Genomic DNA, 24,160 nt, shown 5'->3' on the forward strand with positions numbered 1-24,160 from the left:
TATGAATGAGTCATGTGCTGAATTTCCTCAAAGGATTCTCCATTTTCTTGGCCTGATCAATAAATGCATGGACCAGTTCTTTCAGAATAATGGAATGTTGCATTACCCTCTGATGCCAAATAACACGAGCCCTACTGAGGTTTGTGGAGTTAATGAGAGTGCATCTTATTAATACCATTACCTGATAGTTCAAGCTCCAATTGGTCAAGCACCCATTTTCCCTGATAAAGGGAACTCAGTTGCATGGGTGAAACAAATCCTGAATACTCGAGAATGTAGGCTGATTTCTTTTGATCCCATTATTAGGGCTAATATATGTCCTAGTGAAGGCTTGTGCACTTCTGTTCACTTAGCGTACCAACAAGAGTAAAATGTTGGATCTTAATTGAAGAGCAGAGTTGGGATTCTTTACTTGGCCTGGACCCTTGCTCATCAGTAAATTTATAAAGGCCAGACAGAAATTCTGCTACTTTTGGAATGGAGAAGAACATTCCGATAAAAATTAAGACACAGCAAAAGGGTAGATGCTATTTTTCTGGAAATTCTGCTTGAGGTCCAAAGAAGCACCTATAAAATCCTAAAATAATTTTAAAGTTCTAGTTTTGAATTCTTAGGGAGTCAGAAAAACAATAACAGTTTTTAAATGTTGAGACACAGTCTACCTAATTAAATCTGTTATTTAGCTACTGTCCAAGGGGGAAGTACTTCAAATGCAGTTGGAAGTCAAAGAGCCAACTTACAACATGAGACCAATGTATGTGTTGAAATGTTTAGACCAACGTTGTATTGCACTACAATCATTTAGCATTGGGTAACATCAAAGGTGGAGGAAGAAGTAGAACAATGCCATCTACCTCCAGATCTTGACTCCAAAAACATTAACCGCTATGTTTCTCCTCTATTCCCTCCCCAGCAAGAAGCTCGCTTGCCTGGGCTTTAATCATCCTGCTTTTTTGTAAAAATGGTGGGAGTGGTCAGGAAAACAATGGATTGCCCTACCATTTGTGTTGAAGTGGCAGCTACCATGGCTGCTAATAGATAGTGGGACATGGGAGAGCACTGGAATGGAAGTATTGATGGACAACTCGGTAGAGCATCAAGGAGGTGCTAGTTCCTTCACTCCTTTTTCGCCTCTTTACCCGATCTTAAAGCAGCACTTGTGGAGGAAAAACCTTTGGTCAGATATTGAACCAAAATTATGTCTGCACCATTTCTGTTTCCAAGAATACTGCCACCTCCAAGTCTGGTGCGACATTGACTGATCTGCTGCAGCATTTCTACAGATCCTATCGGAGCGTCTGTAGCAAATTTCACTGGGGCACCAATGTTACCAAGAGATTATCCTGCTTTTTAAAAGAACTCTGTCCATGGAAGCATTCAGGGACATTGCAGCCAGCAGAACATGTACAATGACCCAGTGAAGCTATTTTGGAGGCTAGTCTAGTTACCAAAATAAACTAATGTGAAAATACTTACAACATCTCTAAGTAAAGCACAAAAACCATCATTATATGAGTAGATAGGCATATTTAATTAATGTTGATTATTAATGCATATACTGTTTCTCAACAGAATGAATTTGAATTGAAGCTTTTCCATATACGTGGGGAACATGCCGAAGAAATAACTAAACTTGAAGAAACTATTGTGCAGCTACAAAATAAATTGGAAAATAAAATAAAAGAGGGCAAGTCTGAAACAAGGGACATTGCTGTTTCCACTGCAGATGAACTTGTGGTGAAAACATTTCGCAACGTTTGCATTCAAACTGACCGAGAAACGTTCATACAGTTGAATCAAGATGATGGCAAGATAGCAAAAAGCAATCTGAGCACCCCAGGAAAGTTGAAGCTTGCATCCTTGAACTTGAATGGTCAGTCAGCTTGCTCTCTCCATACTACAAAGGAGGAAGCTTTACCATCTTCACAAACCTCAACGTCACAAGAATCTCAGCCTGTACCACTTCCTCTGTTAACACCATCACTTTCAGGTTCTCAAAGTTCTCCTACTGCACTCCTGAGTGGTCCACCAGCTCCACCACCACCACCTCCACCTCTTCCAGGCTCTGGACCTCCTCCGCCTCCACCTCTTCCAGGCTCTGGACCTCCTCCGCCTCCACCTCTTCCAGGCTCTGGACCCCCACCGCCACCACCATTTGGAGTTTCTAATCTCAGATTGTCAGCGGACAGACCTGTACGGAAGCCTATCATAGAACCACGCCGCCCAATGAAGCCTTTATATTGGAATAGGATTCAGATAAAAGATTCCAGGTACCATAAGTAAATGCTAATGTTGTCAGCATGCACATTTCTGTTTATATTTTGGGTGCTGTTCCGTTCCTAAAACAAATTAGAGCTCTACATTAACAATAACATCACACAAATTGGCTAAATTCACTCAATACCTTGTAATTATGAAAAGGGAAAGGATAAACTAATCACCTTCACCATCTTGGTGATATCTGGCAGTGCAGATAATCCTCCAGTTGTAGAAACTGACCCATGAATTACACGGAATGAAATTGAATAAGTTCTGTATTTGATAAGTGCTCTGCTTTGCCACATTACTGTTTCCTCACCTCCTCTCTCCCCACCTTATCCCAGATCCAACCCTCCAACTCGGCACCATCCTATTAACCTACCCTACCTGTCCATCTCCTTTCCCAACTATCTGCTGCACCCTCTTCGCCAACTTATCACCATTACCCCCTCACCTTTACTAGCTCCACACTTTTTAACTCTGATCACCAACATCTACAGTCCTCACTTTCTCCTCAACATTACTGACCATGACAACAGAAATTTGCTCTTTAATCATCATATTAGTGGAAGTTGAAGAAGATAACAATCTTTACAAACATTTTATTGTGTAATTTTAAATTAATGATTACAACAGCAAAAAAATCAAACAACATTTGTTTACTGGCTTTGCTCTTATTCATTGAATATTAACACTGGTTGTTTTTCACTACAATATACAAGTTCACATTTTGTCAAAAGACTGTTAACTTTATTAACTTCGGGCTAACTCTAATGCTTAAGGCAGTAACTATGATTAGTTGTTTGAGTGATTCTGGATAAAAATGCATGGGTTAATTTTACTCTTAGCTCAATTCTGATGGAAAACTCTAACTGTGCCCTGCTACTTTTCATCTACTATGTTAACATAATAATATAAGCAACGTTTTGAGGCATTTTAAGCAGTAAGTGCTAGGGAATCTTGGAAGCAATTTGGATTCCCCTAACCTGGCTGCCACTTATGCCTTCTGGAAGTAATCACAATTCCCTCCTTGCAGTGGCGACAGTAGTATTTTGAAATTGGGCTGATTTGGCCTTTTGCCATTTTAAGTCAAGACTGTGCCTTATTCCTGTCAGTCTCCCATCTCTGAAGGCCAATATGTACTTTACAGTCTAAATCAATGTCAAGTTATCAAGTCTCTCTGCCTTGTTTCAGTACCCTAAGTCCTGTAAATTTTGATTTATCTTTTCAATCCATGGCCTGTTTGTAATAATTTAAGTTGTTTCTGATGGTAAGCTTTAATTATACTGGCTTAATCTCAGTCTTTTCTTGGATTCTGTTTTCAAAACTGCTCCAACTTTTGCCTCAGTGGGGGCATTTTTAATCTGGCCTCTAATGTGAGAATCACTGCCGTGTTTAATTGTCAGAGTATCGAACATACTTCTCAGTTGTATCAGTATTATAGCAGGGTGGGAAAGCTAATTTAAAGAAGAATTATTGAAAATCTGCATTTCCTCCTAACTCATTTTAATTTAAAACAAAAGCCAAAACAAAACTGTGGATGCTGGAAATCAAAAACAAATCAGAAATTGCTGGAAAAACTCAGCAGGTCTGGCAGCATTGGTGGATAGAATGCAGAGTTAATGTTTGGGTCCAGTGACCCTTTTCAGAGGATCACGGCACCTGAAACATTAATTCTGTTTTCTCTTCACAGATGCTGCTAGACCTGCTGAGTTTTTCCAGTAATTTCTGATTGGTTTCCCATTTTAAATTTTAAGTTTTAAGTTAAATTTTGTAACATAACAGAATCATGATTTGTGTGCAGATGATTTTCTCTTTCATAGCTAAACAGCATAGACAGCAATATATTATTTGCTTTCTTTGTCCAAATATAGAGGAGGTGGGACATTTGAGTTCTGACTGGGGGGCACAATATTAGCTTTGCTGGGAATAAAAAAGAAATAATGTACTGCGGATGCTGTAATAGTCATAGTATCATACAGCATGGAAACAGACCCTTCGATCCAACTAGTCCATGCCACCCATGTTCCCATACTAAACTAGTCCCACTTGCTGATCTTAAATAAAAACTCAGTGCTGCAAGTATTCAACAGGTCAACGATATTTGTGGAGAAAAAGAAAGCGAGAGACAGAATCTCTCTCCACAGATGCTGCTCGACTTGCATTTTTGGTTTTATTCCTTAGACGCAGTTGAACATTTGTGAGAGTAAAGGAGAAGGGACCAAGATAAATACTTCCTGCTGTCTCATTGATAACTCATGGACTGGTTTAGCTGCACAAATATTAGGACATTGTAGAGGGATCGTAGGGGAGTCGTAATAACACACGTTTCATAAATGTGAATTGGCTATAATGTGATTGATGAATTGTGGACACTGTTTGCATAACGCAACCTTTATACTGAACGGATATAGTGATGATCTAGAGAGTGTTTTTTTTAATAGCACGAGGTTGCAGAGGAAGGCAATCATTGCGTTATACCAGCCATCCTTAGCTTAACTGCACCATAGTTAAATGGTTAGCAAAATACTTCTTGGGCAACTTCTTCTTTGCTGGAAACTTACAATTGAGTAAAATTTCAAAGTTTGTGAGAAGATTTGTAGCTCAGGTGCTCGTTGTTGTGGTTCTGTTCGCCGAGCTGGGAATTTGTTTTGCAGACGTTTCGTCCCCTGTCTAGGTGACATCCTCAGTGCTTGGGAGCCTCCTGTGAAGCGCTTCTGTGATCTTTCCTTCGGCATTTGTAGTGGTTTGAATCTGTCGCTTCCGGTTGTCAGTTCCAGCTGTCCGTTGCAGTGGCTGGTATATTGGGTCCAGGTCGATGTGCTTATTGATTGAATCTGTGGATGAGTGCCATGCCTCTAGGAATTCCCTGGCTGTTCTCTGTTTGGCTTATCCTATAATAGTAGTGTTGTACCAGTCGAATTCATGTTGCTTGTCATCTGCGTGTGTGGCTACTAAAGATAGCTGGTCGTGTCGTTTCGTGGCTAGTTGGTGTTCATGGATGCGGATCGTTAGCTGTCTTCCTGTTTGTCCAATGTAGTGTTTTGTGCAGTCCTTGCATGAAAAAATCCCATGCAAGGACTGCACAAAACACTACACAGGAAGACAGCTAACGATCCGCATCCATGAACACCAAGTAGCCACGAAACGACACGACCAGCTATCCTTAGTAGCCACACACGCAGATGACAAGCAACAGGAGTTCTACTGGGACAACACTACTATTATAGGACAAGCCAAACAGAGAACAGCCAGGGAATTCCTAGAGGCATGGCACTCATCCACAGATTCAATCAATAAGCACATCAACCTGGACCCAATATACCGACCACTGCAACGGACAGCTGGAACTGACAACCGGAAGCGACAGATTCATCCACTACAAATGCCGGAGTAAAGATCACAGAAGCGCTTCACAGGAGGCTCCCAAGCACTGAGGATGTCACCTAGACAGGGGACGAAACGTCTGCAACACAAATTCCCAGCTCGGCGAACAGAACCACAACAATTGAGTAAAATACAATGGAATATAATTGGAACGGTTTAGCTGTCTGTTCAGTTGTTCATAGATCCTGGACCCTTCAAAAGTTACTTTAAAAAGTACTTGTGTGAAATGTTATGTTGACAATCTGATTTTCATGAAGAGTAAGCTATGAATCACTGCTGAGCGGCTTAAGGATCCTCTGTGTTGGTCTGAAATCAGATAAGCTACAAAGTAAGAGAGTTTTAGTTTAGCTGATTAGTAAATTGCTCCCTTTTTATTCTAAATTAATCACAATGTGCCAACAGCAGGAGATGCAGATACTGAAGCAGTAATTATTTTTGAGTGTATAATGATCCCACCCAATCCTCCCTACGTTTACGAACATGACATGCAATTTTTAAAATTAATTTTCCTGTGTCAGCATCTCAGTACAGAGTTTATTAATTTTAGGTGTGCATACCAGTGTAATTTGGGTACAATTTGTACAGAACATACCACAGTACAATTCTTCCCTTTCAACAAAAAGTTCTTCTCAGTTCAAAAATGGCTACATAAGTTCAATACTAAGGAATAGATTATATGAACTAATATTCGGTGTCATTTTTATTCAATAAAATTTGAAGATAGTCCATACTTTTAAGGTCTGATCTCTACATAATGTAATCTCATTTGGATATGCAAATAGAAACCGTTAACAGCAAAGAAGATTGATTTATTAAGTGGGAAAATAGCTGTATCCTGTCTGAGGAGTTTAGAAAGACAATTTTGCATTCACTCTACCATTACTCCACTGAAGGTGTAGTCACTGATTGCATACCTTCCAATGGACATTTAATAATTGAACTTATGATGCAACATTAACATTTTAGATGAAAGACAATTCGATCAACTACAATATAGAAACTGCTGTCATAGAGATGTACAGCATGGAAACAGACCCTCTTTTATATCTTTTCCCTCTCACCCTAAACCTATGCCCTCTAGTTCTGGACTCCCCAATCCCAGGGAAAAGACTTTGTCTGTTCATCCTATCCATGCCCTCATAATTTTGTAAACCTCTATAAGGTCACCCCTCAGCCTCCAACACTCCAGGGAAAACAGCCCCAACCTGTTCAGCCTCTCCCTATAGCTCAAATCCTCCAACCCTGGCAACATCCTTGTAAATCTTTTCTGAACCCTTTCAAGTTTCACAACATCTTTCCGGAGACCAGAAGTCTTTGTCATGAGTTTACATCATTATCTGTAATATGCAGCAGACCACTTAAAATACACTTCTTCAAGGATAGTATATTTTAAAAATATCAAAGCAAATTACTGCGGATGCTGGAATCTGAAACCAAAAGAGAAAATGCTGGAAAATCTCAGCAGGTCTGGCAGCATCTGTAAGGAGAGAAAAGAGCTGACGTTTCGAGTCTAACTGACCTTTTTTAACAATATGTTCTGTTTCACATGAAAAAAAGACCTTTATCTTATTTATTTGGAAACCAGGATTTTATCCTAATTTCCACAAACTTATACTAATCTTGCTATTAGCATATTAACAGGTGCCAGAAGCATGAGTTACGTTTGGGAATTTTGAAGAAAGTAACATTTAATGCTATTGCATCATATATTAATGGCAAAAAATGTGTTTAGCAATTGATATATGGTTGGAGCTCCCCTAATCACAAAATAACCACTGAGTGGTATAACAAAATGCATAGCCCAAGGTCCAAGTTACAAAAGGACCCTGGGCTGTAAGAATAAACTATTTAACAAATAATTACAATTTATGAACCTCAGCTAACTCAAATACATTCTGCCAATACAGTAGGTGCATTCACATATAGTTGGTATGTTTTTGCTATGAACTTAATGAATAGCTAATAATATTGACCATTATTTTAATCTGTTTGGGAAGAGATAGTTTGCTGTGTTCATGCTGACAAATATTTGCAACAAATATGATGCTAAGTTGAATTATTTTGCTTTTTTTTTGTTTCATACAAAATTTGGATTGCAAAGATTCTGGTCAGTACTAATGTTTGTGAGAAAGGCAGAGAAATGAGGCAAGGCCTGTTCTTGCCTGATTCATGTTTTAGTTTGCCTCCAGTCTCGGTTGCATTCTACTTAAAATAATCCATATGATTTTCTGTGGTTTACCACAGGATTGCTTTTCTCTTAATATGCCATAAAGACATGTTACCTCAGGTCGCCCGACACTGCTTCAGCCCACCCAGCCCTCCCTCCTCCACTTCTGGATCCGCACTCAAGATGTATCCATGGCTCCACAGGCACCAGTCTGCATTAGAGCAGGAAACCTCACCCTGAACTTAGATTTCTCACTGAGGCAAGAATGGAGTTCAGCAACAGCTACTATCCAGCACTTGCACTCACAGCCTTACAGATCTTTATGACCTTTGTAAATTGAATGAATGCATGATGACAGGCTTGTTGCCAACTATCAGTTCATCCTATACATCAGTAAGTGACCTTGCAATACGCAGCTGGGTTGTGTTAAAATGATTTGTTTTCTGAATTCTTTTCAAGATGCCAAAGTGTTAGCGGATTCAGTTGAAACACCAATCCCGATGTGTGTTTTGACAGAGTTTGAGCTTATATGGAAACAATGAAAGATATTTCGGTGCTTTGTAGTGGACAGCCAGAAACATGTAGCCTGTTAGCAGATAACAATGTGCGGTATGCCCAATGTGGTATCTAAATATGCACAGTGTTATAGGAGTGCATGTTGATCAGTTTTCACACCTGAGGTTACTATACAAGTGTTGCCTTTGATTTCCAGCATCTGAAAGGTATCTTGTATTCTGTGAGATGGCAATCTGGTAATTAAAATCAATATTCCCAACTAACAAAATAAATATCATTTTATTTACATGCTATACTTCAATGTAAGTGTGATGGATTTACTTATGTTTGTCATTCTTCTCTTATTCATTTGTGAATGTGGACATCACTCAAGCCAGCACTTATTGTCCATCCCTAATTACCAGAGAGCAGTTTAGAGTCAGTCACATTGCTGTGAGAGTCACATGTCAGAGACGAGGTAAAAGTGGCAGTTTGCTTCCCCGAAGGATCAGGTGGGTTTTTCCAACAATCAACAAGTTTCATAGTCATCATTAGACTCTTAATTCCAGTTTTGTTACTGAATTCAAATTCCAGTAACTGCTATGGCAAGATTTAAACCTAGGTCCCAGGACATTGCCTGGGTCTCTGGATTAATAGTTCAGCAATAATACCACTGGGCTGCCACCTCCCTGCTGTGCTGCAACAAATGCTGAATTTCCAAATGCAATTTTGATACAGGTTTAAAATTAACTAGCCACAAATGGGGTCTCGAATATTTCAATGCCACCACCTCAGAGATGTGGAAGATGCTAGCAAAAGCAGTCACTGTATTTACTTGCATAATAGTTGAGTTTTTCAGACCAAATCTTCCCTCAAAAAGGTGTTGACTTATAGACCAGTAATATTTGCAATGGGTTGAAAATGTTTTGTGCCAGGACTGATGGAATATGTGTGACTTAATTGCTGCCATTTTGGAGCATCCCATCCCATCCTATTCCTTGAGACTATCCCCTGCTCACCATTTACTTGGCTGGCTTTCCCACTCACTAACTCTCTGCCAGACTCTTGCCAATTTCCTGTCCAACATTCACTGCATTGTTTCATATACCAATAGCCATATGTTGAATTAAGTAGCAAAAGATCTTCTGAGACCTACAAGAGTTTTTTTTGAAAATTATAGCTTAACACAAACATTAGCATCCATCTTTCCCATCTGGGCCTTTTGCTTGTCCTGAAGCTAGCCCCACTGGGGAGGAACTGAACTCTTAAATACGAAGTAATGAATATTACCTGCTCGCAGTTAAATTTGGAGTTGTTCTGTTTAAGACTTGAGCCTTAAAGGAACCTGGCTTTCTAATGCTAGCATACTTCCCCGACTGACTCAGTCATCTCTCTGTTTGATTCTCTCTCTCATGTCTCATCTTGCTGACTTCCTTCTCTATGACTCTATGGTGGGTTAGGCCAGGAAGTTGCAAATGAAAAAATTGGGTGGGGATGCAGGAAGTGAGTGAGAGTTGGTGAGGGGGGAACTAGGTGATCTCGGGAAATGTTGAGATTGTGGGTTAGTTGAGTGTTTGAAATTTTTGGCCAAAATTCAGGAGTCAACTTATACACTACCTTAACTATTACTATAACACTGTGCTAATAACTGCTTAAAAAATGAGTTTGATAATTATCTGAGTAGAATCAGAGAGTCATAGAGATATACAGCACGGAAACAGACCCTTCGGTCCAACCCATCCATGCTGACCAGATATCCCAACCCAATCTAGTCCCACCTGCCAGCACCCGGCCGATATCCCTCCAAACCCTTCCTATTCATACACCCATCCAAATGCCTCTTAAATATTGCAATTGTACCAGCCTCCACTACTTCCTCTGGCAGCTCTATCCTATCTAGCTGCGACTCCACTTTCAAGGAGCTGTGAACCTGTACTCCAAGGTCTCTTTGTTCAGCAACACTCCCTAGGACCTTACCATTAAGTGTATAAGTACTGCTAAGGTTTGCTTTCCCAAAATGCAGCACCTCGCATTTATCTGAATTAAACTCCATCTGCCACTTCTCAGCCTATTGGCCCATCTGGTTAAGATCCTATTGTAACCCTCTTTGCTGTCCACTACACCTCAAATTTTGGTGTCATCTGCAAAATTCGAGGTGAAGTGGACAGCAGATGAGTAACAATGTTGATTTGATAAATATCTGATTAAAGAATGAAATTGGAAGTTAGGTAGAAAAACAAATAGAAAAATGTTCCAAGATTCCAGATCCTGTTGGAGTTGGAGGATAAGGTAGAGCTGATGGATTAGCATGGGGTGCAGCAAATGAGGATTAATTAGTGAGGATGTATGAGCTCATAACTATTTTGAAAAATTATTGATTTTTCTTTCAGATCATGGTGTTATTCTAAAAACCATTCATTTGGAAAGAAGTAGATGAAAGTTGATCTTCAAAGGATTAGTTAATTGTCAATTGGAAAAACTAGGCTCAATGTTGTTGAAACAATTTTTTACATTCTGAGGGGAGAGGGATGTCAGAAGGCTGATTTTCAGAGAAGACTAGTGCTGAATTTCTTTTCAAATTGCTCAAGCAACACTGTTTTTAGGCAGTTTTCCCCAAGTCTCAAAATTGCAGCCCTCCTCAGCCTGACCTCGTAAAAGAAGCTACAAAAACAGAAGTTGCTGGAAAAGAACAGTAGGTCTAGCAGCGTCTATGAAGAAAAATCAGCATTAATGTTTCAGCTCCGGTGTCCTTTCCTCAGTTCTGAAATGTTAACTCTTTTTTTCTTCACAGACACTGCCAGACCTGCTGAGCTTTTCCAGCAACTTCTTGTTTTGTTCCTGAATTGCAACATCTGCAGTTCTTTCAGTTTTTATTTTGTAAAAGAAGTTCACTGTCTTAAACATCAGCAACTCTTGTATTTCTCTTGGTTATTATTAATATACATATTTACAGACATTTTCCCTTTAAAATGCAATCTGTCCTTAACTTGTGATAAAATTCTCCTCTCTATTGAGCTTTTCAGAATTACAGAGGTATTTCTGTCCTGTTGCTTGACAAATTTAAATCTGTATAAAAACCGAAAGCACTGCAGATGTTGTTAATCAGAAACAAAAACAACAGTTGCTGGGAAAGCGCAGCAGGTCTGGCAGCATCTGTGGTGAGAAATCAGAGTTAACGTTTCAGGTCGAGTGAGGAAGGGTTACTCAAATCGAAACACTAAGTCTGATTTCTCTGCACAGATGCTGCCAGACCTGCTGAGCTTTTCCAGCCATTTCTGTTTTTGAAGTTGAAATTTATGTTCTGCAAAGCAAAAATAAAAATAGCCAAGCATTGCCTCTTTGTAGGTAACTGGGGAGGGCAGAGGGCACAATCCTTGAATGATGGAACCCGCTTCAATATTCAGTGTCGTTTCCATGGAACTTGCAAGTTGCATTACTGTTGGCAAGTAAGAGTGATACCTCTGGGAAGTAACAGCAGCCCATAGGGAAACAGGCAGGATGCACATAGGGTGGAGTGTGATCAAACTGGGAAGATGTCAAACATGTTTTGAGCTTCTCTTCTAAATATATAAAGGGTTGATTTGTTTCAAGCAAGAATACTGCTTGTTTGTGTTTTCAGCTTAACGTTTATGGTGGGCGAAGCAATTACAAAAGATGAGTGTGTTGTTCCTGACTCTTGTATTGGAAGCCTTTCATGCTGTTTCACCAATGAGAAAATGGTGATGCTTCACTGTTTATCCAATTTATTGAAATTGCTGCAAGGTTCCTCATTACGTGTTTCTTGACAAACCTAAAGCACAGATTATTTACAGATTTTGTGCTGCTGCTCAAAAATTATTTGATTTAGACTTTAAATTATGTTTACAAATCTTTGTGTTGAATCAATATGACAACCTTCTAGGTTAGTTGCTGTGGAAATGCAATGACTGAAGTTAGGAATTATCTTATAATTTCCAGAGATGGCAATATCTCAACCATCTGGGAATCACTGGAAGAACCTCATATCCAAGATGCTGAAGAATTTGAAGAACTCTTCTCCAAACTAGCAGTGAAAGAAGTGAAGAAGCCTTTGTCAGACAGCTACCAGAAGACAAATAAGACAAAAAAGGTTAGATTTACTTCAATGTTGAATAGATTTATTACCAGGTATAGAATTACTTTAACCGTGGTTTTTTTGCCTATAGAAACTGTAGGATATCTTCAAATTAGCCTATGCTAGACAACAGTCGACTTTTTAAAATTGTACAGGGTAATCTTCACGATTCTAGTGTGTGATAATATTGTGTGATATTAGATCTCAGCCACATTACTCTCAGTTTCTGGCTTAATATTGCACAGTGAGATTTTACCTCTGAGCATTTTAATATTTAAATGTACATTTTTGGGTGAAATTTCATGTTACTTGCTGTTGTCACATTAGGTCCATAGAACTCTTGGTCACTCATCTGCTAAGTATCAGTATATCAGAAATTAGATGCAGGAATTAAATGCCCATTTACTCTGTTTGAATAGTGTATGTTACTTCCTCCCCCAGCTCAGAAGATTAACCTCTACTGAGCCAGTGTAAATGTTACATTTCCTCACACCCTGTGGTCTCCCTTATGTCAATAAAAACAAATATATGCAAATTTGATTTTATTTTTATTACAGGCCTATGTTCTCTAGAAACCAGTTTAAAATGAGTGAATTAATTTCAAAAAAATAATTTGACAGCTTGCAGAGAAATGAAGAGGTCAATATTTTGGCTGGATGTTAGACCTAACTTGATTGCTAAATATATTTTTCTTACTCTTTTGATTTGTAAACAAATACAAGTAATCGTACTTAATGCTTTAGAATGTGTGTTGGAGAAATCTGGATTATATACATCAAGTGATTTATGCTTCTGTTGGCTATAATGGGATTTTAAAGTAAAAGCCAAGAAAAATCCTTTATCTTTGTGTAGTTAATGTATTAGACAGCTCACCATCTTGTATTCTGTGTCAGTGAATAGGAAATTCTGGTCCAACTGCAAATTTCGATTCACTTTTAAATAAAGACAAAAGTAGTAATGTTTTAACGATCCACAATTACAGTTCAGTAACATCTGCACTTTCAAAAAGGTTGTGATTTTGAAGTATAAAGAGGAGTATTGCATTGCATGTAGGATTTCATTAAATAAATCAAAGGCAGCATTTTATGTTTAGCAGATGTAACTAATTCAGTGCATAAGGTTTTAAATTTGATCAAGATGAATCTTATTGTCTCATCTTGGATTGTGATGATATGACTGTAAGTTGACTTTAATTCAAATGCAGATGAGTAAGGGTCGAAGTTACGTAGAATCAGGAGAGCAGGAACGATGAAGTGGAATGAAAATAGGTCCATTGTGGTCCACAGTTGACCTCAATTTAATCAAGAACGAGGGCATAATTTAAACATTTGGGACCAGTATCAACATTTTAAATGTTATAAATAGGCCATTATGTACTATGACAGAGGTGCACATCAGAGTGGGTGACATCCAGATTGGACTAGATATAAAAAACAATCTAATTCGGCTGTTTAATTCTTCTGATATCTTTACACAGATCCACCTGGAGCCCCATAGCTCAAATACAGAGTTATACAGCTGGCAGTTACACATTTTTGAAAGACTAAAGACCAGGGACAGATTTTTTGGAGGAATTCACATCCTAAGTAAACACTGTTTGTCAATCTCATGAGGCTTTGTCTTGTATGCTGTTATCAGGAAATTGAAGGAGCACCATAGGGAACTCAAGGAGCACTCAATAAGAGACACAATAGCACCTACTATGAAATGTCTGACTTTGATTCTTTCATGTCATGCCCAAAATAGGAGAAGTGCACTGTCTCCCTCTGGTTCCTCTACTCCAGTGGTCACAACACAAATTTAAACACTTCACCCAGCTACCAAAATATTCATTGATATACTTTATCTATTTAGAATTTAAAAATCATCAACAAAGTTCCTCTAATAAGTAACAAAATTATTAATTTTATTATGAAAGTGAGACTTGCTTTGCAAAGATATTAAGCTAATTTACAGAGTTTCATAGATGGAAATGTCATTATCCACCCTCTTAAATTGTCACTCAGACAAATAGGTAAATGGATTTCTCGGTAGAAAGTCATTGTGAGAAAAGTGAATAGTTTAACCAATAATTGTTAGTTCATGAAGGCAAAACAGGAAGGGCATGGAATGTTCAAAAGGCTATTGGACTGGTGTTCTGGCATGTGTGGACATGTCATTGGACAATTAGAGTTGGCTTTCCAATCCCACTGAAATGACTTGACTGAAACTCTAGGTTTAACCCCACCCCAAAGAGGAGGATAAGCATGTGCAGGTATGTCTTGTACTAAGAACAGTAGAGTATGATGAATGTGATAGAACAAGGGAGAAGTAAACCAAGGCAATTTCTAGATTGAGTCTCCTGATGTCTAGTTAACTAGCGCTGATCTATTAGAAAGGTTCAGCACCATACTTTCACATCTATATATAGAACAAGGGAATTTAATAAGGCTGCTCACAGAATTTAAAGGAGACTGTAGAAAGAAACCAGGGTGTACGACCTTTGCCAAACATGACGTGGATGTAGGAGAATCTGCTCCTGTAAAACAGCATCCTTATCATTTAGGCCAGGGAAAGTGGCCCAAGATGAAAGCACAAATGCAAACCCACCGAATTGAAGTCGGTCAAAGAAACCGGTATTCTGCAGTTGTATTAGTGCCTAAGGCTGATGATTCAATCTGGGGGTATCAATCAAATAATTTACTTCAAACCTTTTAATTCCTCCATATGGGCCACTGAACCATCCTGCCTATGATTCATCAAGTGAATGTTTGGGTCTTGATGTGTTTGTCTGCCCATTCCTTCATGATTGTGAAGAAATGTTCTCAGTTGTCTCTGAGCTACTTGGCAGCTTCTCCTGACCCGTTCCCATAACTTGGACATAAAATCTTGCTTTTTCAGGGGATCTTTTATCTCACATCCATAAACTAATTCAGAAAGGCTGAAACCGGTCGATTCATTTGGTGAATGTCAGCTGACAAGCAGCAAAGAAAGTGCTTTGTTCAAATCATGTGGTTATTCATAACAGTATTCCATGATCAATAACTTTGAAGGCTTAATGGTACTGTTCTCAAGTCACTTTCCCTGGACTAAATGATAAGGATGCTGTTTTGTAGGAGAGGATTTGGCAAAGATTGTCCACTTATGGGCAGCACGGTGGTTCAGTGGTTCGTACTGCTGCCTCACAGCGCCAGGGACCCACATTAGATTCCTGCCTTGGGCAACTGTGTGTGTGGAGTTTGAACATTCTCCCCATGTTTGCATGAGTTTTCTCCGGGTGCTTTGGTTTCCTCCCACAATCCAGAGATGTGCAGGTGAGGTGAATTGGCCATGCTAAATTTCCCATATTGTTAGGTGCATTAGTCAGGTGTAAATATAGGGTAGGGGAATGGGTCTGGGTGGGTTACACTTTGGAGGGTCGGTGTGGACTTGTTGGGCCAAATGGCCTGTTTCCATACTCTAAAGAATCTAATCTGTAGATGGTATGCTAAAGATTTTAATTGTGTCTTACTCAGATTACTTGTGGCTTTTTGAACGATTTTAGACATATTGGTAATCCATGCTGAGTGATGAAGTGAGTTAGCTTTTCTACCACCACCTTAGCAGTAATTATTCTTAAAGGAATGACACCTGGCAAGGATGTATTGGTGTCCCACATTTGTTTTCAGTAAAGCTTCACACAGTCTATTAACGCCTCACTAAATAGTTCCCTGAAAACTACTATGGAAGTTGTTCGTAGATTGTGCTGCACATACCTGGCCATGTATGGCACGTCTTTCACTACTGCACCACATTGAAATCCTGGCCCAATGGAAGTGTTGAATCTCACATGTTTGGGTCTTCCAGGTTCCTACATGTCCTGCCATCAGAATTTTATGAGCTGGCCTTAATATTTCTTGATAACATTTGGGCAGCACCATTATCTGGTGAGCCTTTGCCTACAGGTCTGTGAGGATGTCTCCACTTGCTCTTCACATCCCTTTTTTTAATGTAGCAGCATTGCAGAACTCCTTTGCTTTCAGTTTCAGTTTGAGCTGAATCTAGTATTTAGTGGATCAGCTAGCTGAGCCTTGACGAGAGGCTTAGTGAACTTCTCTTCAGGTTTATCCAAATTCCTGAAGAATGGTTCAGACAGCCAAATATCTGCCAATAGTGCCAATTTGTCTTTGGCCTGACTTGGCCTTTCTGTGACCAGGAGAGATGCTACTGCCTTGAAATTTTAGGCTGATGATGGTTGCAATTATTTCAGCCCTTGTCTTTTGCATAAAGTGCTGAACTCCCACAACATTGAGGTTGGAACCTTCACTGAGCCTTTTCTCCTGTTAATTGTTTAACTGTTTGCCACTGATCACAACTGGATGTGACAGGACTGCAAGGTGTGAGAGTGGTGGCATTGCTTAGCTCTATTTATTGCATGCTGCTCCCATGGTTTGACATGCCGTTAGTCTTGTGTTGTGTCTACAACAGGTTGACACCTTATTTTTAGATATGCTTAGGTATGCCCTCCTGTACTCATCTTTGAAAATGGATTGAACTGATGACTTGACAGTAATTGTAGGTTGGAGATTTTCTGGGACACAAGTTTACATACTGTGGTTAAATACAATTCTGCCAGGTGTGCCTCTTGCATGCCCAGTTTTCAAATGCTGGATCTGTTCAGAATTTATCCTACTGTAGCACAATGATAGTGCCACATAACACAATATGAAGATTCTCACTGTGAAGATGATAAGCACTGTGCGATGGCTGCTCCTACCAGTACTGGCAGGGACATATGCATCAATGACAGATATATTGATGAAGGTGAGGGTGAGTAGGATTTTTTCTCTTCTTGGCTCCCACAGCACACTGATGTCATCATGTTTCTTGTTGTTTAACACAAGTGGCTCTTCTCTTAAGAATCAATGGTGGTTAATCTTCTACCATTACTAGTTAGATAGGCCCTTAAATATAGAAAGGAGGATTGGGGGCTCTTGTGTAGAGTGACAGTGTCCCTATTTTGGTGCCAGGAGTTTAAATCCTATGTTTAAATCCCACTCCAGAAGTATATCATAACATCTCTGAACAGGTTGATTAACAATAACTGGGAAAGAGGGTTCGTGGCAACAATCTAGCCCAACCACAATTTATGAAGCCCCATATGTTAGAAAGGAAGATTTTGTAGGATGTCCAGCTAGGGGGTCATCCGGTTGCATTCCTTTTGGATGTTTCTGAAGCAGTTTGATAGGGCACTTCAGTGGGGGTTATAAGAATCGAGCATATTACTGTTGGTCTGGAATCATTGGCCAGATCAGGTGGTTTTCCTTCCCGAAAGGTTAGTAGGAATGTTTTTGACAACAGTGCTTCATGATCATCACTAGTGAGATAAACTTTTAATTCCAGATTTATTAGTTAACTTTTAGTTCAACCAGCCTTCATGGTGGAATTTGAACTCTTGTCCCTAGACATTAGCCTGGATTACTAATTTGGTGACATTACCATAATGCCACTTCCTCTTCTGAGCAGTGCAGCTTTCCCTATCCAATTCTAACTACTGTCCATAACAAAATAGCGTATGAAAGTATATTCAATGTTATAACAGTTTGAGTATCCATCTATTCTTTCCACCCAATGGACATATATTTCTGCCTTACTAGACCTTGATTGCAGAAAGAAGTTAGTTAGTTGAAGTTAGCTACAGATACTTCACACAAAAAAAATGCTTTCGAGACTTGTCCCGAAGCGGCTTGTTTCTCAGTATGAAGCGCTGCTGGCTTGAGTCTGCTGTTGGGCTGCCTGCTTCCACCGACCTGGTGGTACAGAAAGGAAAGTTACCGATGTATGTTGCCCCTAATAACATTAGTATCCAACAGAATTTTATCATTATTTTGTTTTAGTCCTAATTTGGTGGCCCCATTGATGAGCAGGTTGGCTGGCCTGAGGACAACTTGAAGGCCCTGGAAGACAGAAATCATTATGACAAAGAAGCTATGACTAATGTTGCTTTTCAGTTTTCATTACTTCCATTGAATCTAGAGCTGTGGTCTACATTTCAGAAGAGGTGAACAGACAGGCTGATCTCGAGAAGCCTCTTAAGACCTTGGGATTCCAGTGAAGTTGCTATTTAGTTCATTGCTTTCCACAGGGAAGGTCAAATACCTGTGTTAATCCCAGATACCAGAAGGAACAGCTGCACACTTGAGAGATACACCAGTTAGTTGTGATACAGCCTTGAAAATTAACTTCAGATTTACTGAGTTAATGCCTGGACCAGAGGGAACAAGTATCACTGGTGGTAAATTAGAGAGGGGGTTCAAAGCAGAGGATGATATGTATGCATGTTTTGAGTTGAAATGTCTGCAATTTATCATTAGATTTGTCCTTTCTTCTTCCTTTTTTCCCTTCCTCAATTTTAATCTTAGAAATGACTAAGGAGAGAAACAATGACACAGCTCCTCCTCCTCCTTCATTTGCTTCTCTTTCACCATCTTCTTCCAATGTCTACCACATCATCATAGGTATGATTGGGCTGCAGGAAGAAAAAGTAGACAGATAAGTGACAAATAATCTCTTAGGGTTATTGAGATTAACTGGGAAGGAGGGTTGGTGGCAACGGTCTAGCCCAACCACAATTTATGAAGCTCCATATGTTAGAAAGAAAGATTTTGTAGGGTGTCCAGTCGGGTGGGGGGGTCATTCAGTTTCATTCCTTTTGGATGTTTTTGAAGCTGTTTGATCCAACTTATTGTCTTGCAAGGCCATTTCAGACAAAAAGGTAGTTGGAGGAGGTGGTTTATGGCCTTGTGTTTCTTCAGAGCGGCTGCCAGGGCAATAGCTGCTAACCTTCCACTGATGAGATATTGACAAACTTGCCATCTCCCAGGCAAGGGCCAAGGGATTGTCTCTAAGCTGCATCCTTTAAAGGTGGCTTACTCAGTGAACAGCTGCTATCACATCTCCTCTAGCCACACCTTTAGTTTCTTTGCTTATCACATTGCCACTGCCTCTGACCCACCAATTCTTTTGTGATTTAGTCTCTCCTGCCCTACCTGAATCTCAGATCTCCTTTCCATTTTTGTTCCACCATCCCATTCCACCCCTTAACTCACCCAACTCACCTCCTTCACCGTTCACTTGTTTGAAATTTATTATGGTTCTAGCCTTTTCCAGTTTTGAGAAAAGGTCAGCAGCATAAAAAATGAACTATTTTTCTCTCTCTCTCCAGATGTTGCCAGACCTGCAGAGTATTTCCAGCATTCTCATTTCAGTTTCTTTATATAGCTGCAATACTTTGCTTCCCAATGGGTTGACTTTAAGATGATACATGTGAGTTATTGTTGTCAAGCGAGTGAGATAGTACAGGATGTCCTGAGCCAGAATGTGTTGTGGAGCTTTATTTACAGAACCTGATATTTTAAGAGATTGTAGAATATATTGATGTCTAGTGTGGGCAAGGAAAAATGAGAGGACTAAATTTCCTAACCAACCACCATCAATATATTTAACTTTGCCGGAAACTTGTATACTCTGGCTAAATCAAAAATGGAGGTATTGTTTTTAAAGTGTGCGTGTCTTATAGAAGAGCATGTAAATATTTTCACAAATTTAATTTGCACACTTGAAATATGTTTTTGTGTGAATACTTTAAAATATAACCAAAAGTATTTCTGAGTAACTATTTGTCACCATTTTTGCACGTCACATTGCACGTTACAAATATGGAAAGAATTCCAAGTATATATTTAGTTATGTATCACCGTTAAATTACATTTTCTCCTCTTAATCCATCATCATTGCTTAATTTATGTGTTACTAGACACTGCCAACCACATATTTGAGTGGTTGCAATGCTTTGGCATTACTCCAACTTCTTAACTAGAGGTTAGATGTCGCCTATCAATAGTACTTGTGGAGTTTACAGTGTAGTCTGGTTTCTAAAGTATGCAACTCGTACCTCTGCCTGTCTCTTGATAGCAATGCAATTTTCTGCAAACTTCACTGGATCAATCTTGATGGACTGTGTACAGACAAGTATCAAATATCTGAGTGTTGCTTCCCTTTCTTTACATATTTGAATTATATTATCAGATTGCTGTATATTTTAAACGCTGCTGATTCCACTTAATGAATACAAGAAATGGATGCAATGGCCTTGTTGCCTGCAATATTATAATTTTTATATGATAATACATGGTTTTCGCAAAACAGTGAGTTAACAACTATGGAATTCTGACTCATTTAAGTAATTCAAACAAATGAACATATAGCAGTTATAAGTTTTTACCCTTTTAATGGCATTCCTCTTTCATAGTTTGGTGTGAGCTTTCATTAAGTTTTCATATTTAGTTAACTAAGAAAATTTCAAGGTTAGCAACTAAATACAGGAAGGACTGTGAAGGGTCAGAATTAAGGGCATAAATTCAATGTCACATCAGATACAGAGAGGGAAAAATAATTGGATAATAGAGAAAATAATTAGGAAACATAAGAAGTAAAGTTTTAAAATTTGACATCTTTAAAACCTCCCTAAAAAAATTCAAAATCTGAATGAATGAGAATCCACACTCCCAAACACTTTCAGTAACAGAGAGGTTCATTTCCTGTGCTTTATAATTAGCATGTCATTAAAAGCATATTTGCGATTTCCGTGGCAAGATTTAACTTCTTGTAGTGAATACTGCAAGTTTATACAGCAAAATGCCACAGGTTTCCAAGTAAAACAGGGAGACTGAGGAAGAGATGCTATTTTGTGAGACTAATGTGAGAGCAACGCCTCATACATTTTGAATATTTACATTTAATAGTGTTTCTACTCTTTGCCTGAAGTTGGTGCACTGTTTACCCACAGTCAGAGGTATACACTATTTAATGTGTCATTATTTTTACAGCAACCTCTAACACAATAAATTAGAAATAGTTTAGGATTTTTTATCAAATAAGGAGATGATTGCTTAAAATTGAAGATGTTAATTTAGGGGGGATATCATTGGTGGGCAATGATGTTACTTTAAGTTAAATTATGTTGAGTTTTAGTTAACACAAATTAGCTAGTCGAGCACAAAAGGTACCGGTTGAGACTTTTTGAAAATCCAAACGACTTTAAAATGAATTACAGGCTTATCAAGCAAATATATCAGTTTATAATCAGAGTCCAATTAAGCATGAGTAAATCAAAAAGTCACATTTTGATAACAGGTAAGCTGCATATAAAACCACATAATGTAGGCAAATAATTCTTTCACATCACAATGGCAATTTATAATTTCTTTCTCGGTTTCCTTAGTTAATCTACTGGAGATCCACAAAACACCTTCCACTTACACGCTCACAGGTACAATTTAATGAGAAAGCTGGTCCATCTTGTTTCAGCAGATTATATAAGAGATCTGGTGTAAGTGTGGAAGTCAACGCGTGCAGTCTCATTAATTAGTGTACGTAGGCCTCATTGGAAAATGAATCATTTTTATTATAAAGTTTATATTGACCACCTTCTTTAATTGATCAATTGCAGAGCAGGGAGTGTATTCCACTCTCCCCACTACCCCCCCCCTCCACACCCCTAAACTTTGATTGGAAACTTGACACAATTTTCCAACGAAGTGGCGTTCATATGAAGTAGAGATGTGAGACTCCGACAACTTGTACAAATAACTTGTCCCTGCCATCCATACCCTTGATCTTATTTTGACATGTTCAGCAATAAGGCATACTGTAGACTAACTTTCCAGGTTGGATCGTGAGTCAATTAAATTTGGGCCTTTTTTATTTTAGTGCCGAAGTGAGATCATTCATATGAGTGAAGCAATTAAATTATTATTTGTACATGAATATTATAGGTTTATTTATTTTCTGGAACTAATGTCAGTGTTGTTTTCATATTTGAGGGATGCACATATTGAATTTAAGTTTGCTTTGCATGTTGTATTCTTTTTATTAAACATTATGAATATATTGTATAGAATAATAATGGGTAGATATTTATCAACAAAGGCAAAAGTGAGGACTGCAGATACTGGAGATTAGAGTCAAGAATGTGGTGCTGGAAAAGTACAGCAGGTCAGGCAGCATCCAAGGAGCAGGAAAATTGACATTTTGGGCATAAGCCCTTCATCAGGATATCAACATAGACAGACTTAGTTTCTGATTTATATCTGTTGTTTCATATTTGATGGTTCTAAAAATAGAATTATCATTCTCAGTTTGTCCTGTTTAAATATAATTGTAATAACTATGCTGTGGAGATATAAGGTATATTAATTGAAGTTACTCTTTAAAAAAATTAACTCATGAACATGTAATGTCTCATATTACATTCCTGTCTTTCCTCTGCTGTATTTGTGCCCCTGCTGCAGTCAGGAACAGAAGAGTTCCATACAACTGCCTTAAACATTTCCCAAGTTATGTTGTCAGACATAACTGGTGGAATTATAGTGTGGCATGACTAATATGGTCTAACATTTTTTCTCACATTGTGCAACACATTTAATTACCTAAATTTAACTCACTGAGACCCTAATGTAAGTGTTTATTGAAAGGAAGCATGCAAAATGGGCAAATAGTGGAAAATCTATTATAGCATGTAATGAAAGTATGTATACACATAAATTTTGGTATAGCTCGCAGCATTTAAGCATGAGAGGTTTTTTGAATCCCTGTGGGAATCTGTAGGAAGTACTTTGTGTTTGAGTTATGGAAATCATTTTTTTTCCTGGCTGGCACTAGGGCTTGTACATAGAAAAATTCCAAGTTAAAGCTCAAGATATAATGGCTCCATTTATTGATGTAGGAATGCAAATCCAAAATTATCAAGCACTACTTTAATATGTGCAACAAAAGTTTAAATTTATTAGTCACATTTGATGTATGTTAGCCAAATGATTATCATATCAAAGGTTTTAAAGGTAATAACTTTTCTGTTGTCTTTTTCTTTGGAACAGTTTGAAGTAATTAATAACACATGTTTTTATTTGAAGTCTAATGTAAATTGTGCTCTTTTCAGACGTAATTTTCAAAGGTTAGTTTCACAATGTAAAATTGGGAAGCTAGACATGTCACTGCATTTTCTACTTGGATCTTGGAATGAACCCCCATCCTTACTATGCATACTTTAAAAATGTATTGTCGACCAGAGTTTAATGCTTTTTACAGAACTGTGGTTGGTACGGGAAGTGAGATAGAATGAAAAACCACATGAGAAGTATAGTATTTGACATTTATTCTTAAGTTTTATGTTTCAAGATTCATGGCTTCTAAGCAAAGAAAATTAAAATGCTCTATAGTGGTGCAGAATTATCATAGTGAAGAAAGCCATGTCAGTACATTAGCTGAAATAATTATGTTTGCACCTTAACTTTTTTTTAGTTATTTAGTCTAAAAAAGTTATCATTGAATAATCTTAATCTATTTAATGTTATTAAGATGCATTGATAGCCATGCTTTGAATCTGAGGGCAGTTACAAATTCATGTAATAATGGAAAACATTATCTTCTGTTTTGCTAATGATGTGCTTTGCACTGCTACAATAACAAATGTTTAAAATATTTGTTGCAGTACTAAGCGTTACTCCAAGTGGATTTTTTTAAACAAACAGTTTAATATCATTTCTGTGTTTATTATTTCTTTCAATGCCAGATTAGGCTATAAAGGACTGTAAACATATTTTCCTGTGTAATTAATACCACTTCAATCCTTCATTGAAAGTTAAGTATGTTAACTTGTATTTCATTGATTGCAGCTTTTTAATCTAAATTATATCTGTGTAATCTCATGGCCTCAAGCAAGGCATATCTAATAGGATAGT

The 24,160-nt window shown here is 38.3% G+C and overlaps 1 protein-coding gene across 5 annotated transcripts in view; it reads left to right on the forward strand.

Moving 5' to 3' along the window:
* Positions 1–24,160, forward strand: part of fmn1 (formin 1) — a 367,109-nt gene that overhangs the window by 156,461 nt on the left and 186,488 nt on the right. For all 5 annotated transcript variants that reach the window (XM_043697987.1, XM_043697990.1, XM_043697988.1 and 2 more), the window contains 2 exons: positions 1,573–2,270; positions 12,266–12,416. In XM_043697987.1, coding sequence (XP_043553922.1) covers positions 1,573–2,270; positions 12,266–12,416 — 849 coding nt within the window. The remainder of the gene's footprint in view (positions 1–1,572; positions 2,271–12,265; positions 12,417–24,160) is intronic.

Source organism: Chiloscyllium plagiosum, chromosome 10 (assembly GCF_004010195.1).
Source record: "Chiloscyllium plagiosum isolate BGI_BamShark_2017 chromosome 10, ASM401019v2, whole genome shotgun sequence".
Classification (NCBI taxonomy): Eukaryota; Metazoa; Chordata; class Chondrichthyes; order Orectolobiformes; family Hemiscylliidae; genus Chiloscyllium; species Chiloscyllium plagiosum.